This window comes from Copidosoma floridanum, unplaced genomic scaffold (assembly GCF_036245765.1).
Source record: "Copidosoma floridanum isolate Cflo_tuat_1 unplaced genomic scaffold, Cflo_Japanese_pri ptg000013l, whole genome shotgun sequence".
NCBI classification, from domain to species: Eukaryota; Metazoa; Arthropoda; class Insecta; order Hymenoptera; family Encyrtidae; genus Copidosoma; species Copidosoma floridanum.
The window spans coordinates 30,876,639-30,893,739 of record NW_028321890.1 but is presented as its reverse complement, the minus strand read 5'-3'; the positions used below and the strand labels follow the sequence as shown (position 1 = coordinate 30,893,739).

At 37.0% G+C, this 17,101-nt stretch overlaps 3 protein-coding genes across 5 annotated transcripts; 2 read left to right on the top strand and 1 right to left on the bottom strand.

Moving 5' to 3' along the window:
• Window positions 1-4,925: 4,925 nt before the first annotated feature.
• Window positions 4,926-6,543, top strand: RpL35A (ribosomal protein L35A). 3 transcript variants are annotated; one of them, XM_014354930.2, is made up of 4 exons: window positions 4,926-4,969; window positions 5,425-5,704; window positions 6,161-6,319; window positions 6,471-6,543. In XM_014354930.2, the coding sequence occupies exons 2-4, from the start codon at window positions 5,432-5,434 to the stop codon at window positions 6,492-6,494; spliced, it is 456 nt and encodes a 151-aa protein (XP_014210416.1). In that variant the 5' UTR covers window positions 4,926-4,969; window positions 5,425-5,431; the 3' UTR covers window positions 6,495-6,543. The 3 variants fall into 3 exon arrangements, with proteins under 3 accessions (XP_014210416.1, XP_014210415.1, XP_014210414.1); XM_014354929.2 differs by lacking the exon at window positions 4,926-4,969 and adding an exon at window positions 4,989-5,038; XM_014354928.2 differs by lacking the exon at window positions 4,926-4,969 and adding an exon at window positions 5,062-5,215.
• Window positions 6,544-6,854: 311 nt separating this feature from the next.
• LOC106640793 (SPRY domain-containing protein 7) lies at window positions 6,855-8,254 on the top strand. The gene is made up of 4 exons (XM_014354936.2): window positions 6,855-7,214; window positions 7,326-7,603; window positions 7,685-7,787; window positions 7,855-8,254. The coding sequence occupies exons 1-4, from the start codon at window positions 7,109-7,111 to the stop codon at window positions 7,950-7,952; spliced, it is 585 nt and encodes a 194-aa protein (XP_014210422.2). The 5' UTR covers window positions 6,855-7,108; the 3' UTR covers window positions 7,953-8,254.
• A 1,242-nt stretch (window positions 8,255-9,496) lies between these two features.
• Hs6st (heparan sulfate 6-O-sulfotransferase) lies at window positions 9,497-14,783 on the bottom strand. Its single transcript, XM_014354926.2, has 5 exons — window positions 14,078-14,783; window positions 13,100-13,288; window positions 12,336-12,739; window positions 12,084-12,263; window positions 9,497-11,509 (listed from the first exon to the last, which is right to left on the bottom strand). Exons 1-5 carry the CDS (start codon window positions 14,352-14,354, stop codon window positions 11,192-11,194), a joined length of 1,368 nt encoding a protein of 455 aa, XP_014210412.2. The 5' UTR covers window positions 14,355-14,783; the 3' UTR covers window positions 9,497-11,191.
• Window positions 14,784-17,101: the final 2,318 nt, after the last annotated feature.

The window sequence follows — 17,101 nt, the reverse complement described above, 5'->3', positions numbered from 1 at the left end:
TTCATCGATTGTCAATTAATAATTGTACAGTGATTATCTCCAAAATTATTATTATTATTATTATTATTATTATTGTATACGCATGAACACGACATCGTGCCTTTGCAGCTCCAGCATAATCTACATGCGACACGGCATTTATCACTTTTCGACCGTCAGAGCGAGGAAGGAGGAAACGAAGGGGGAGAAATCCCGCGAGCGAAGCTGCGGAGAGCATAGGGAAGAGAGCTGTGTCACCGTATATTATACACTGGCTACACATGTACAGATATACATATATACCTCGGCGGAAGCCAAGGAAAACGTCTTTCGCAGCTTCTCTCGGAAAAGGGGAAAAGAGGCGGATAGGGGGGGGGAAGCAAAAGTAGCGCGTAGACGAAAGAGGGGGGAGAAGGAGAGAGAGCCCAAGAGTAAAAGGAGCGCAGAGAGAACGAGGAGCTGCAGGCCAGCATCTCCGGTGCATCCGCTGATATTACAGGTATATCCTGCAACGAGAGAAGCGAGGACGCGAAAATGCGGGAAATCGAATACCTATTATACGTATATGTATATACGGGGGTGTGGGGAGGACGGCTCCAAGCGGAAGGGAGACAAGTTCATTTTGACGACTCATCGTGTGCCAACAACTCACGTAAGTATATGTATAGTGCGGGAAACTCTTGGACTCTTGACTTGGTCACGATATATGGGAATTAATAAACATTAAGAAGTGACGAAGAAAATTTTTTTAATTTCCACTCACCGATCGAGTACTTGGTTAACTAATTTAAACACAATAAATAACGTATACATCTTGTCACGAAAGTAAGCTCATCCCGAATGATTTCCAACACTTATTTATTGTACTTGTAGCAAGTGCGCGTGGTAATTTTCAAGTTTCAAGTGGATGTTCTCGTCCGAGGGAAAAGCTGCAGAATTTAAATATCTTCACGTAACAAGCTCACCTGTATTATTGTTATCAAGTGCTAAACGGAGGTGTTGTTACAGCTGCGCCTAATAGAGTGTGTGGAATATATACTTGTAGGATATTTTTTCTTATCTACATACGTTACAATGTTCGTGTACGTGCCATGTTCGCACGTAGGGGAAGAGGGAAACAAGAATTTTTTTACCATTGGCCGCAGATCACCGAGTCTTTGTTATTAAAAAATTTCAATTTGGCACAATTTAAGGGAGGTACTCTTGTGAAAAGAGTAATTTGTCTTTGTTGGTCGCTTCCTATTTTTTTTTTTTTTTTCTTCTTTTCTTCCGGAGAGCCGTCCATTGTCGCCCAAAGAGATAACGCAGGATCTTCTAAAATGAGATTTAATGTTTCCGGCACTTTCATTTAAGAAAGGGAATTTTTCGTTTCGTACTTTTCCCTCAGAGCACCGCGGCTGTACGTTAAATCTGAAGCACACGAATGTAAGATTTTTTTTGTTAATTTGTAAAAATTTTTACACGGGAAACAAGTAAGTGTAGAGTTGGTGCACAAAAAGTCGTACCGTACTCCCCTGTGTTGGTGTGGTTATTGGCCTTTTGTAGCATGTACACCGGTAGCGAAAAAAAAACATCGTCCAACTGTCAACGCTGCCCCCCCCCCCCCAAACCACTAGAGGGATGTGACGTTCATTATTTATTTGGGAACGTGGAAACTTTACGACCGAGCCAACCAAGTGTCGCTGAATCCGTGGCACATTAAGTAATGCCTTGCTCGACGATTCGCGCCAGCGATGGCCATTTTTTTCCAATTAGCCGGCGGAATTTTAACTTTATCGCGCGACGACCGTTTTAATCAGTTCATTTATCAATTAGGGAAAGGAACGAGATTTTTTAATTATGCATGAGAAATTTTTTTTCTTTCCGTTTCAAGTTGGTGGGAAAATTTGTGGTTTATCATCGAAGCCACGTAATCCAACTGTAGAGGTAAATTGAAACGTTAGATTTGTTTTTACGACGTATGAGTATAGATAATACTGACAATAGGTGTAGCTCGTGTGAAATTCGGGAGGAAACAATGGAGGTATGGAAGATGATGAAAAGAACGCAGGGGAAAAAAGAGGAGCTGAGTTGGTTGGGCGGAGAGAGCGACGAAAACCAGATAAGAGTTTAATTTTTAGCCACCCATCTCGCTTCGCTCGCTCTCCTTGGGAGATTCGCGGATTCAGAGGTCCTTAAATTATTCAGGTTTTTGCCGCTCCGCATCTACGTGTACCTATCCCATGCACCTTTTTTACTTTAGTCGTGTTTCGTGCTGATAAGAAGAAGAAAGAGGTCGCGCTCACCTCACCACACATCGTCACTCACACACGTACATGCACAGAGGTATGGAAGGATCGAAAATTAAAAAAAAATGTTGAAGAGATTATTTACATTAAAAGCGATATTTAAAGAGGTAAAACCTACATTTAAAGATTGTTAAACGAAAAATACAAAAGAATTTTTTTTTGTTACTTATGTCCTCTTGAACTTACGTTGCACCTACACTTTGAGAATCGATGGTGTCGCAACACCCTTACCGAAGGATACTTTTTTTACCATTTTCGTAAAATAGTAATAATGGCAACAATTATAATAATAATCACGACGATTGACACGTAATCTTAAAAAACCGATATATTTATTCGAATAGGCACAAGAAGCCAAGCGGACAGGGGTTTTAGCCGTGTTAAACATGTACGAAGGGATTTAACAATTATTTTCGGGTACTCGAGACCACGGAGAGGCTTACCGAGATTACACCCCGACAGAGCCGGATTAGCGACAAGGAAAGTTGGAGGCGAAGGGGGAGAGAAACGTGTACAGTGACTTTGATCTCGACAGACGCGCGATCGCTCGATTTGGGATTCATCGTCAGATTCTCGTTCACACGTAGCATTTACACGCGTTGCGACAAAAAATGGTAAATAAATACAGAATGATTAACAGATGTGACGAACAGTATACGTATGTATACACGTGAGCTAATTTGCTCGGCGGAAAATGGGCCCGTAGATAATGGAATTGATTAATCGACTCCTGTCTCTTGCCGCGAAACAATATATCTGATGAGCACGACGCGACAGCTCGTCGAGGAAGGAGCGAGCGTAACGAGCACTACACTATACATACAGGTACGTACGAGATAGGTGTTATCGTTATCGATACCCTTATAGGCTATGTATGTGTGTGTGTGTACCCACTGTCTAATTACGGATACGGATGTGTCGCCCGTAGGTATTACCGGATGATGGATAACGTTTACTGTTCGGGGTATCGCCGCATGAGCGATTTCACGAAAGATTCAAGTTGGGACTACTCCAATAAGTGGAAAATGTAGACTGAACATTTTTTTGCAATGTTCTCTTACACCTTGGAAACATACAACAAAATATTGTGATTTTTTTTTCCAAATTTTTTACTCAAAAACTTTGAAATTAGTTTCAAAAATTTACTAATATTTTTTATTTACTTTAATCGCAAAATGTACATTAAACTGTTTCTTTAAAACTGAAATCGGCAAATAAAATGAAAAATTTTCTCTGGGAACGTCGTAAGATACGTTTGAAACTGAAAAAAAGGTTTGAAATGGGGTTTATCATCCTTTTTCCCAAGTTTTTTTGTGAAATGGCCCGGATTTATACCTAATTACTATTAAAAATTACAGTTTATATTCGAAACCCCTTTATCTTGCGGCTAAAGGAATTCATCAATCAGTAATTGTCATGTCGTTAACATACACGTGGAACGAAAATCAATTGACCGGTAAATCGAGGAAGGTTTGATTTTGACACATTGCGGCGATTAGCGTGCATCCCCTTGTTCAAACTAATCATCGAAGACGCATAGTACTCGATTCGATGAATACTAATGATTTTGTGCACACGATATTTCGGCAACTTGCGTAAAAAGTTTCAATTCAATTAGACGATCAAAACGAGACGAGAATAAAAGGAAAAAGATACGACGGCTCTTCGACCACAGTATAGTCACTTGCCAACGTAAACTCGAAACGTTCAACTACACTGATAAAGTAAAAAAAAAAAAAAGAAAGAAAAAAAAAATCGGCGCATCTCTGTTACAAACAAAAGCCAAAATCGAACGTGCCGTGGTACCCTCTCGTGACATGCATAGTTCCAACAATCGAACGAGCGTTTTAACGAGAAAAGTCAACGCGACGCGAAAGGGAAAAAGCAAATCCCGAGGGGGAAGAAATATATAACGAGTTCGCGGCGCGGCAAACGATTTTTTGGCACATACCCGCACACACACGCACGTATATGTAACGCAAAAACCATCGGAGGATGTATGTATACACTGCACGTGTGCGTCCCGCACGAATCGTCAAATGTCGTTAGGAACGACGCACTACCGGAAAATTTGACGCTAACGAGGCGAGCATTTTTTCCGCGCCACCCCCATCGCCCCCTCCCACCTATACCGACACGTTCTATGTGATGAAAATTTTTCGTTTGGCCTCGTCTTCCACCCCCTCGGTCCACACCCGTATGTAGTTGCACGCGATGTGTGGGTATACACGCACGTCAATCGAATGGAAGACCCGCGCGCCGACGAAATTTGCGGTCGTCCGAGTCGTGCGGTTGCTTTTTTTTTTATTTTTTTTTTTTTTTTTTTTTTTAGAGCAAAGTGGATTTTTTATCGACGAAACGTCAATTCAGCGTGGATGTGCAATTTCGTGGTGTCTTTTGGTTATTGATTGGTTTTTTTTTTTTTTTTTTTTTCACTTGAACGACCCTTGTCGATAAGTATATATGATTTAACTTGTTAGAGAACTGTGGATCATTGAATAAACAAATGCGTCACTTTAAAAATTTAGTCAAGTTTTTTGGCCAAGTATACGTAACATTATTATACAAAACACAATACTATAGCTCCGATCGATCATGTAAATTCAAAAATCCCGTCAAAATGCGCCGGTTCGACGTAAACTCCGGCAGAGGGAAGTGCAGTCGTGTTTTTGTAGTCTTTTCATCTTGTAGCGTACGGCAAGGTACGTTGTACGGCCGAATGAGCCTTTGATTATTTATTAACAAAACTCCATTTGGCTGTGATTTTAACTGTAAATATCGTTACCCACTGCATCATTGATCCTCGCATTCCAATTGTCCGTGATTATTTTACTGATACATTGTTTTTTTACCATTGATTATCGCGGATACGAGTCCAGAGCAGCGTGTCACTGTCCCGTCGTCGCGAGCTATAGTGTGACAAAATATCAGTGATTGAATACAAAGAAGTAAATTTTCGACTAATTTGACCTACACAATAGTTTAGTGCACGTTAATAGTTGCAGTTTCAACTTACCGTTAATTGTGTTGACGTAGATACACCGTGCCTCAACATGTTTTGTGTACCCTAACCTAAAAGCGCGGTGCTGCAGCTACCAAGTGGAGTTTTCGGAAAAAGTGGTGCTTCGGTTGATTTTAAAGTCGTGTCTTTTTACAGAAGCAAGATGACGGACCAGGCCGCTGAACAACAGCCTAAAAAGGCCGTGCCCAAGGACGCCAAAGCCGAAAAGACGGAAAAAACCGAAAAGACAAGCAAGCCCCTCAGGAAGAGGCATTTCAAGAGACACGGTCGTCTCTACGCCAAAGCCATTTTCACCGGCTACAAAAGAGGCCTTCGGAACCAGCACGAGCACACTGCTCTCCTGAAAGTCGAAGGAGCCAAATCAAAACTGGATTCTGACTTTTACATTGGCAAGCGATGTGTCTATGTTTACAAGGTTAGTTCTTTCTGGCAGATAGTGTTTACTACAAGTACCCTTAGAACTAAGATACATTCCTCTATTTTACTGTATTTAGAAGGTATTTGGTCTAGTCTTGAGGGTACTCTTTGTCACTGCAATTTGGCTGCTAATATCAGCTTCATTACAGAGAAATCACTTGAAAATACCATTCACCATTATCCTTCAACTTGTGAATCTATTGTATATTATTTTGGTGTATGATGTTTTCACTTGGCTTCTGTAAATCTCATTCTAATTGTGTAGTATACAGCTTTCTATTACTACTTAATACGTGTTTCTTTGTACTATGATCCATCTGTCATCGAGATTTAGTGTTATTTGAAGTGATTTTATTCATGTTACTTACATAATAATTGGTAAAGTGTTTCAATTTGCCAAGTAGAGTTTCGATTGCCTGTTAAGAAAAACTAATAGAAATTCATAATATTCCAGGCTAAAAATAAGACTCCAGTTCCCGGACAGAAAAAGAAGAAGACCAAGGTCAGGGCTATATGGGGAAAAGTCACACGTCCACATGGAACAAGTGGATCAGTCCGAGCCAAGTTTAAGAGGAATTTACCTGCAAAGGCAATGGGTCACAGAATAAGAATCGTAAGTATTTTTTGTTTTAATATCAAAACTTACTAAATTAAAATAAAAAGAAAAAAATTTATGTACGAATTTTTCAAATTTCATTAACAGTTGACAGTAGAATTTAAACTTGATGTAACCAAATACTATTCAATGTTTATTTTCATTTCAGATGTTGTACCCCAGCCGAATCTAATTATTTTTAATGAGAATGTTGATAATAAAAAAAACCTTTTTGGTACCAATTCCTGTGTAATTATTATACCTGCATTCGTACAGTAATGAACATAACGATTAATGCAAGATTCGTAAAGTTTATTTACCTATTAAAAGTAAATAAATAAATAGAATATAAACAAAATGGAATTATGTTTGTAATTTTTTTGCATCACTATTCTGAAAATTTTGATTCTACGATCGATTGAAAAATAAGAAAGTTGTCTTATCAACAGTCAATGTGAGTCCATGTCAAAAATTCTTTCTTATCGATTGGTCCATGACACATATTCAAAGAAGCCATTCTTTCACCAACATATGCACTGTGCTGACAAAAAGAGTTCCTACCTCGACGCCCTAGTGCCCTATGTCCTTTTGTTTACTTACGTAAAAATATAGTGTATATTCGGTTAATGATTAAAAATATATTTTTATTTTTTACGGGACAAAATAATAAGTGTTAATCAAGTAGTTTGTGGTACCTTAATAGTTGAAAGTTACACGTATTTGACAGCCTAATCACAGAATCCATACAATTTCGGAGTATGGTTATGATGAATCAAGAAGCAAGTGTCAAAACAACTCCATAACACAATGTTTACCTGCTTTAGTAATTGTTTCGATAAGTTAGGCATAATTAAAATTGAAAATGAGCCGCAAAATGAAGAAAACAGTATTGCTCTTGACATTAATTATGCAGGTGATGGTTATTTTGTTAAAAACGAGTAGTCCAGAAACTTTTTTGTCAAATTTTTAAAATATTTAGGGTAATCAGTATTTTATATGAATTTTTTTTTTCTATCAATTTTAGGCCAAGAGGTTGTCATAGTGAAAAATCGCAGTAGAATCTGTGGACGTGGGGGAGTGTTAGGAAATGCACCTTTGGTACAAAGCAAAAGTTACTTCGAAGTGAAAATACAACAGGATGGCATTTGGGGGATTGGTATTGCCACCAAGCTAACAAATCTTAACACAGCTGTAGGTGGAACAGATAACGAGAGCTGGGCTCTTAATTCTGATGGTGTGATACAGCATAATAAACAAGAATTGCATAAAATACAGAGTAAAGCACAAGAAGGAGATATTATTGTAAATTTAAATGCAATATATAATGCGTATGGTTACATAAGCCTGTCATCTACAACACAAGATGATTTTTATGTCTTTTAGGGTGTTTCTTACAACCATGTGGAATTGAATTTCTATTTAAATGGAAAGTCTTTAGAAGTTCCGGTTATGGGAATCAAGGGTGCTACTTATCCTGTCCTTTATGGTAAAAGGTTTATAATCTATTAGATGACCTAATTTAAAAAATATTAATTTATGTTAATTTGTTACAGTTGATGATGGAGCTATTTTAGACTTTATTGTAGATAATTTCTTATTCAGTCCTCCAATAGGCTTTGAAAACATAATGCTTGAGCAATCGTTACTTTAAAACAAATACTTTTATTTTCACATGCATTCCTTCCAATCATTGATACATTTACATTATGTGTCAAACATTCATTTATTTATTTATTTATTTGCATTTATCATATAATGAAGCACTTGAGATAGTGATCTCAATGATTGAACCATTAAATGTAACAAGAGCATTTATTAGTGAACGTACTGTTAAAGAACTTTTGCTTTCAATGTTGATTAATGCTTCAATTTTTTAATGACGAAAGTAAGTAAATTAAATGTATAAACATTCAAGTTTAGTTATCGTATTGTAATACTATAAGAAAATGTTGGTACAGAAAATACGTATATACATATGTATATATACATATATATATTTATTGATACAACATATAACTCTGTTTAAATGTTATTAGCTATTTTTATTGTAATGATAAATGGATTTCAAAAACTTAACACGTACTTCAAAAACCAAACACGTGAGAATTCTCATGATTTATTAGAAGATTCACATAATATAAGGACAGCTTTTTAATAAGCTGCATTACAACTTTTTTATTTTTATAGTATTAATATACTGAAATCTTAAACACATTGGTGTGTATATTTTTTTTTATCGCTAATATTTTGATACTTGATACAATATTTACAGTGTTTTTTGCTTCATTAGGCATACGTCATGAATTCGTTGACAAATTTTAACTTACCAATATTCATTATCTAATGGACAGTAACATATTCTAAATTAGAGTATAACACCCTGTTGAAAACAAAATTTTTTATTTTATGAAATAATTTTTACTGGTGATTTTAAGAAATAAATAACTTGCTTTTCAAGTCCACTAAAAATCTCCCAACTTATTTATTAATAATTGATTCAAAAGTCGTGTTATGTCTTTGCGAATCTAAAATTCACTTATGGCACTGTTGTATTGTGAAAAATGCTCTAATATTCTCATGTATTTTCACTAGTGAATAAAATATTGCCAATTGCAAGACAAACTATACAAATTTTTAATCTTACTTTCTATGTTCTTGAGCAAACTGTGGTAACTTATGAAAATAAAAATAATAAATTCTATATAAAAATTGTAACAAATACATTGTAGTGTGATCGGATGTGCAGTTATTTCCACAACTTTTCCATAAACATAATGTTATCTTTGGTCCTTAGAATTAGTAGTATCCTTGAAATATAATAAAGATGTTACATATGTATGGTTATACACATTTTAGTCTTGATGAAGTAATTCTTTTTAATAACGTAATCTTTAAATACTTTTTGTATATTATAAGCTGTATTCCTAATATTAAAATTATTTTTTTATAAAAACGGCTATTATGAAAAAATTGTGGTTTTTCAACATAGGTAGCAGAATAAATTTTAAAACAACGTAAATAAAAAAAAAACCAACTTAAACATTGACTTAAACAATAGTTACAAATAATTCAACCTTAATTCACCATTTTTTCAAACTAAAAAAATTAGATCAAACTTTAATGGAAATCATTTACAAAGTTAATTTTTTTATAACTACTTTTACGTTGGATTTCACGTGTGTGAAACATCTCCTATGGTAACCTACATTAATATTATTGCACGCATCAAGTGAGTATTATTTACTTTATACTTATAAGTGATAGTACAACTTTGATTTTAATTTTTTTCGTAAAACAGTATCTGTTATGTATGAGAACGATTTTTTTAAACACATTTTTAATAATTATGTAGCAAAAACTTTACAAAAATTTTATTAGTTTGTACAGTGTAGTAAGACAATATTTAAAAACATTTTTAGCTGAAATGTTATCAAACCATTCATAGTTAACTTTCGATAATTACGAATAATAAAAAGTTGGCTTATAAAAAATTACTTTCAGTTTCAATAAAATTTCAAAAATCGATAAATTACATACAAAATTTAATTATAACGATTAATTTATAATAATGTCGTTCGAATTAGTAACAACTTAAATACGTTTAATCTAAGCTACTCGCTCGTAGTTAAATTTTATGTAAAAATAAACATTAAAAAGTTTGGTAAGAAAAAAAAACAGACACATTAAACGGATTATTAAATTTAAAAACCTACAACTACATAATCTTACGCTAAATATATGTTCACAGTCCAGAGATCTTTATGGCCCTATCATCAATACGACTGATAAAATCGACTTTGTTCGCGACTTTTAGTAAATTGTAGTATACACAGACAGAAGAAATATCAAAACTCTGTATTCCCTTGTAGACGTAATAATTTTTCTTTTTGACGTTAAAACTTGAGTTGGAAGAGCGGAATCAATATGTAACGTTTGTGTACATTGATATTGAGTTACTTTTGCTGATACCCCCTGATAGTAAGATTTTTTTTAGTGGTAAAATATCTTAAAATAGTTTATGAATATCACAATTGTTCAATATCTCACGTTTCATTTGCACTATCACACATATACATTTTGATAACAATAATATTTAACATGTCTAAAATCAGTTTCTAACAACTACTAAGAGAAAGATTTCATTTTTATAAAAAATTTAGGTTATCTAGTTTTGAGATTACAAATAAATTAATGGCACTAATAAATACTAAATTTGTCATGGCAGTTACTTGTACTTGTTTAATCGAGAGCAAAAGGTAAGACTTAATGTATAAAGCGCGGAGTTTTCTTACAAAACGTTGAAATGACGAATTGATAATTCACACAGTGCATACTTTTTTATGAATTTAAAATTCATTAGTAACGTGGCATTATAAAAAAAAACCACATGTGCGTACAAATGGAAGAACTCTGATAAAAAGACGTCTTGAAAGTCCATGCGATAAAAGTACATAAAATGTTGTTTAATATGTATAGGACGATGTGTGTCGTATGTAACAGTCGCAAAATAAGTATCGAAGATGGGGCCTACGCTTTAATATAATAATTTTTCTTTGGTGTCGTCCAAAAAAGCTTTCATAAAACTTTTGGTGATTTTTATCGCAGTATCATTGAAATTGTCTACTGCGTGGAAACGTTATATTTACACGATTTTTTTCTAAAAACGCATTAATCCACGAGACAAATTCTCGTGAGAATACTAACTTTGTCAAAAATCACCACGCAAATTTTAAATATTTCATGGCCTACTGCAATAGGCAGATGAGCAAGCAAAAACTACAATCTAAACTAAAAAATCTTAACATGAATGAAACATATTTTGCCATTGCCTTGAGAGGAAAACTTTCACATATTGTGTTCGACTTTAGTACTGTACACAGAAACGCAGTTTTAGTCAAAGTCCGTAGTATCCTCGACCGCCGAGTCCCAATTGAACTCGGTGGCACTTTGTCTCGAGGGTAACTCGCCAAGGTGCTTGAAACGTTGAACAAAGTACGGGTCACGATCCCGTAGTCGGCGGAACCTCTGAAACGCAAGATCCGTCGCAAAGCGGTACAGTTCAAGGTCCAGCTTATTAAGCCGCTGAACAACCTCCAGCTGTCCCGGAGTAAGAGTTGCCATAGTTGCAGCACTTAGTGTTGCATTGTGCTGCTCAAACGCGACAGCAAATCTCAGTTTGAACGTTTCTTCAAAGGAGTATTGCCCTACCTAAAAATAATTATTTTGTTGCTCTATCAACCATTAATCATTAAAATATACATCTACTTCAAGAGCGGTGCAGCCTTGGAATGTGAGGGGGGATTAACATTCAATCGCAGAACATCGTGTTTTGAAAGTCTTTAGACATTATCTTCTCGAATAATTCATGCATTATTGTTGTAAACGTTGTTTCACCACATACAAAATTTATTTATTTATTTGTTTTTTTTTTCTTCAAAACCAACTTATCAACTTTATTTAGTGTGCATTTAATCTTGAAAAGAGGAATGAAATGTTTAAGTCACAGTGCTAGGGTAAACGTGCCTAAGCTAGGAGGTAGGGATGGGGAAGAGACGCAGGGTTTCAAGATAAATATACAATTGAGGGGGAGAAAGTATAAGAAAAATAGCAGAAGGTGTGCACATGGTGCTTGCGAGTTATATCAATATTTATGTTAAAAGACGAGCTTAAAATACAGTTACAAACTTCCTTTATACGAGATAAAGGAAAGATAAATATTTAATGATGGGTGACATAAAAATGTGGTGGAGATGGAAATTTATAACATAAATAAAATACTAACCTTTTGATATTCTGTGAGCATAAAGAATGGCATGTATTTCAAATTGCGCTTGGCACTCGCTAGCATTAACCGATCTCGTTCTTCAGGGCTCAGCGAGGAATTGTAACAGCCAATGAGAGATAGATCCGCTAACATTCTCGTTTGCCTGTTGTTTGCTAGATTGTAAGGGCAGGCCATGAACTGAAATGTCATAGAGTTCAAGTTATATTCTCCATAATTGCAAGCAAATACTTAAAGAAATATGAAACTTACCTCTTCTAAGGACACTCCTTGCCAGTTAATACCTGGATAACATTGGGGTATATTAGCTTGAGTTCCACCGCACCAATGTCGAGCACCTTTCCACGTAGCACCCCTCTGTACATGCCTGAACTCGGACAGATATCTTGCAACCGGATCTCGGATGATCGTTATATAAAAATATCTTCGCTTGAAATTATTCCCTTCGATTTTGTTAAGCTCGGTATCAACACAGCTCGTCAATTCAGTCCAATCGGCATGTAAACCGCACTTCCACCCAGTGGAGTAGCGCGAAAATAGCCAATTTTCCTTGCGATATGGACGGTGACAGAAGCAACGCTTGCGCCGCCTCTGACATGTGCATGGCTTTGTCAGATCAAGATCACGAACTAAATGTTTACCAAATAAGGTACCCCCTGTAAGGAAAGAAAATCAGATGCATGATAATTACCATACTACATACAGCGATTTCATACAATTTTAGAATTAAAAAATTTTCGACTTAAATATTGAGGCTTCATTCTATAAATATTTGCATATGCAAATAAGCTTGAATGTGTTTAAGAACAATAAAAATTATTTATAGTATGCAAAGTATTTAAGAGTAGCCAATGAATTATGCAAGAGGACAATGCAATGCTGTTAAAACAGGAAAAGCAGTGCCTTAAACTAAATAAAAATTCACCTTTTTTCATTCGAAATTTATGTGTTGATGAATGTATTCACTTTTAACGAAATTAAAAAATTTAATACTCAAACGGTAAAATTGCTCTTACCAGTCTTTTGGATGTGCAAGAAAACTATTACATCATGTGCACTGATATTAAACTGAAGGGTATCATTGAGAAAGAAGTCGTCATAGCCAAGGCTTCCTGGAATACTCTGCAGTTTAAATGCTGGATGCACAGGCACAAAATTGTTCTTCTCCAATTCCAGTGAATTAGATCCCAGTCCCAAAGTGTTACCTAAACAGAACAAAAGAAACACCTTCAGAGAGACAATCAACGGGATATGAAATTAACGTATATTCTCTCAGTTATCAACAAGCATTAACGTAAAAATATACTAATAAATATGTAGTGTTTCTGCAACTTTTGATATTTAAATGATTTTCTGATTTGCACGTTTATTCTACATCGTACTTAATGAACTGAAAAAGCGTTATTGAATTATGAGGTCAAAGCTCATGAATAAGTATAGTAATGTATAAAACAATTGACGCGTGTGACGTGACTCTCGTACCAAAGCTTCCCTCGTATAGGTATGTATGTACAACCTACATTTCCTTTTGTGAAAATGTAAAGTCGAGAGAGAGAGAGAGAACTACCTCATGCAGTACCTACTATCTCATAAATTACTTATAAGTAAATATATCTCGGAGTAAAGTGCGTGATAAAGAGTAAAGCATCAGCAACAGCTCGGCGGTGCAGCACAACAATCATATCAACAGTTCTCTCCAAAAGAGATGGTATACGAGTACTTGCTCTGCATGCTTCCCCCCCGCAGGGACGAATAATAATAAGCACGAGTACGAAAATAAGACGACGAAGAGGATGGGAAGACGAAGGGTAGAGAGAACAAGAAGAAAAGTGAAACGCGCGGCTCGCGCGCTTGTAAAAGTAAGTGCTTAATTAAAAAAAACTTTGCAAGACAGTATAATTGTATAGCTACAGCACATGAGAATTGAAAAGTATATATGATAGGATTTATAGCGTGTCACAGGCTTCATTTTCTAGATTCCTCGTGATACCAACCCGAAAGTAAGGGTTCGGTTATCCTGGCGGTCTCCTTGAGATCGCGGCTGGTCAGGGCGCAGACGTGCTCCGGACAGAAGTAGCCGAGGTAGAGCATGCCCGCGAGGGCGAGCAGCAGACAAACGCCGACGACGCGCAGCCTGGCCCTACGAGGCGCTGATCCACCGCGTCCGGACGACTCGCCGCCACCGGCGCCTCCACCAGTGACCATCGAACCCTCGGCCACGAGCAGCAGGGCCAATTCGCTCCTCGTCGCCGCGGTTATGAGCTTCTTCATCCTTTCCCCATGACCTCCTCGGCCACTCAGCTGCTTCGTCGCCACTTCGGCAATACCTGCACGGGACGATTCATAGCCGAGCTACGGAGAGGGAGAGCAAAAGGAGACTCCGAGCTCGACCACCTAGACCCGCTGCAACTCCACGAGTTTTGCGGGCATCGGCCATCGCAGCTTTGTTTGCGGTGTACAGTACTTGCAGAATTTACAGTCTTTGGACTCGTGGAGTTGGTGTTGTATTGTCCTCTATCGCCCCGAGTCCGTAACGTACCCAACTCCGTACGAGTGTCCACAATCCGCGAATATTTACGAGCGAATGACACAACACGCACACACAAACAAGACGCACCAGCTCCAACGAGCAAGACCTGACTGAGGCTTTTCGCTTTTGCTCCGCTCTGTGAGTGCAGAGAACGAGAAGTGATGCAGATAGTGCAAGAATAACGGGGAGAGTGGTGGTGGAGAGGAGTCAGCGCGGAGAACTGGAGGAGAGAGAGAGAGAGACGCGCGCTATATCCGCAGCTAGAGGGTACGTGAGTATATACAGGTATATAAACCATTGTGTAAGCTTAGATCCATTCCATTCCAAAGATGTTTTCTCTCGCTCCCCTTGAGCGCGTGTGTGGGTGTGTATATACACAGGTATATTGTTCTCTTCCCTCCACCCCCCCAACGCCTATATATGTATATATATATATATACTCCCTCTGTCTCTTCAAGCTCTTATCTTCGGTCTGTCTGCTTGCAGTGCACCCCCCCCCCCGGTCATACCTATACAATTTTTGCTCTCTGCAGCTTTTGCGAGAGATTTTTGCAAGCTCGCGACTTTTGAAAATTTTCTCGGTTGTACAACTTAAAAACTGCTGGACGGTTTCTTAGTTTTTGATTTTTTACCTTTTTTTTTGCTCCGATCGGGACGTTAGCAGGAAACTTATACACATAATTACTTACCTATAATGATCATTGTCTGCGTCAAAGTTGAATTAACTCAAACGGCAGTTTGAAGCGTTGTACCTACATACATTATAACGTTGGTGCAAATCGGTGATGCTAAACTTTCTCCCTTTTCGAAAAAGCATAGTTTTATTGTTTGCTGCTATCATCTTGTTCATTCAGCTATATATACACAACAGGAGCAGCAGACGGTCTTATTGATTGGCTCATCTTCGATTTATACCCCATTGTTTTCAATATTCCGTTGTACTCGATGAAAAATTGCAGAGTATTATATATATAAACGTGGTATCGAAAACAGATTTATTCAACAAGACGACTGTGGGAGATAAAAATAAAACACACGAAGGATCGATCGGTCGAGCGCGAAATCGGCTACTTATGAACAGTAAAACGATTCGATACTTACATGGAATTGAAAAAAAAAAAAAATTTCCACATGAGATGTACGTATGAATTAATTTGTTTTAAACATGTAAGTAATAGATTTTCTGGGAACCGATCATTATTTTGTGCGACATGTTCCAAATCGGTTTCTACAAACCCATTGCTCCCAGCCGCGCTTTTTTTTTCGCCTCGGAGCGCGGCTCGTATACAATTGACCGATTGAAGTGTATCTAGCTATTAGTATAAGTAAATATGGTTGGTTGTTATTGCCTCGAAACCCAGTCAAGATGTGTAAGTACACTTTTATCGGAAGGCAAAAGAATGTGCACAGATTGAGCTAAAAAAAAAGAAAAAAGAAAAAATATACCAAGCAACACATTTACATCAGCGTCTTCGAAAATTCAAAAGAAAAGTATAGGTAGTTAATTAAATTATTTTACAGCATGTCTTCGCATGTATCGGATATGATGCGACGAGCGTCGCAAAAAAAAAAAAGAAAAAAAAATACTCTCGAGAGATGAATAGTGTAAGCAAGTCCATATTATATACTATGGTATAAAGAAAGAGTCATATCAACACCACGAGAGTATTGAGTATACGTGGGATATAAAATATTTTTCTTCCTCTTTCTTTATCTCTCTGATTCTCTGTTTACTCTCAACCGCACATGCATGCGTATATCAAAGGAGTCGTGTAGAGTATCACAGTACATGCATGTTTTGGGGGGGATCGTATATGCATACTCATATATACATATATGTAAAAGCAGGTACTTGAGTAAACATATAAATTACCGAAGCATGTATATATTTATGCAAGTTAAGCGGAAGAGGAATATAGTGAGTAGATTGGAGAATAGAACGGAGCTTGAGCTCCTCTATACTCGCCTGCGAGCTTAAATTAATGTTATTGTAAGATCCGCGGCCAGACTTTTTAGCTCTTTTAGCTCTCGTCTATACGTGCACCCCATAATTCTTTCTCTCCCGGTGGGCGCTTTGTTTATACTTGCATATTATTTTTACCCTCCGGGTGCCATACGTATACGTACGTTTCCCTCGTATTTGCGTACACGTGTATACGTATATATGTATCTGGCCATACTTTTTTAGCACTGCTTTGTGTGCGTGTGTGTGTGTTCGCGGTTCCCGTGAAATCGGTGCAGCCCCCTCCGGAAAGGAAAGGAAGAAGAAGAAAAAGAAGGAAATGGGATAGGGTTTATATATATATATATGTGCTTGCACGTATATGCAAGTATAGGTGGTGTACATACATGGAAAGGGAAAGAGCCTCTCGAGTTGGGTGTTCTATCTCCGAGGCTCAAAGGGAAGTATAAGTACTACTATATGGTAGTATATATACCCATACTTATGCATGGAGTAGTCCGCACATTGTCGCAAAAAACACATTAT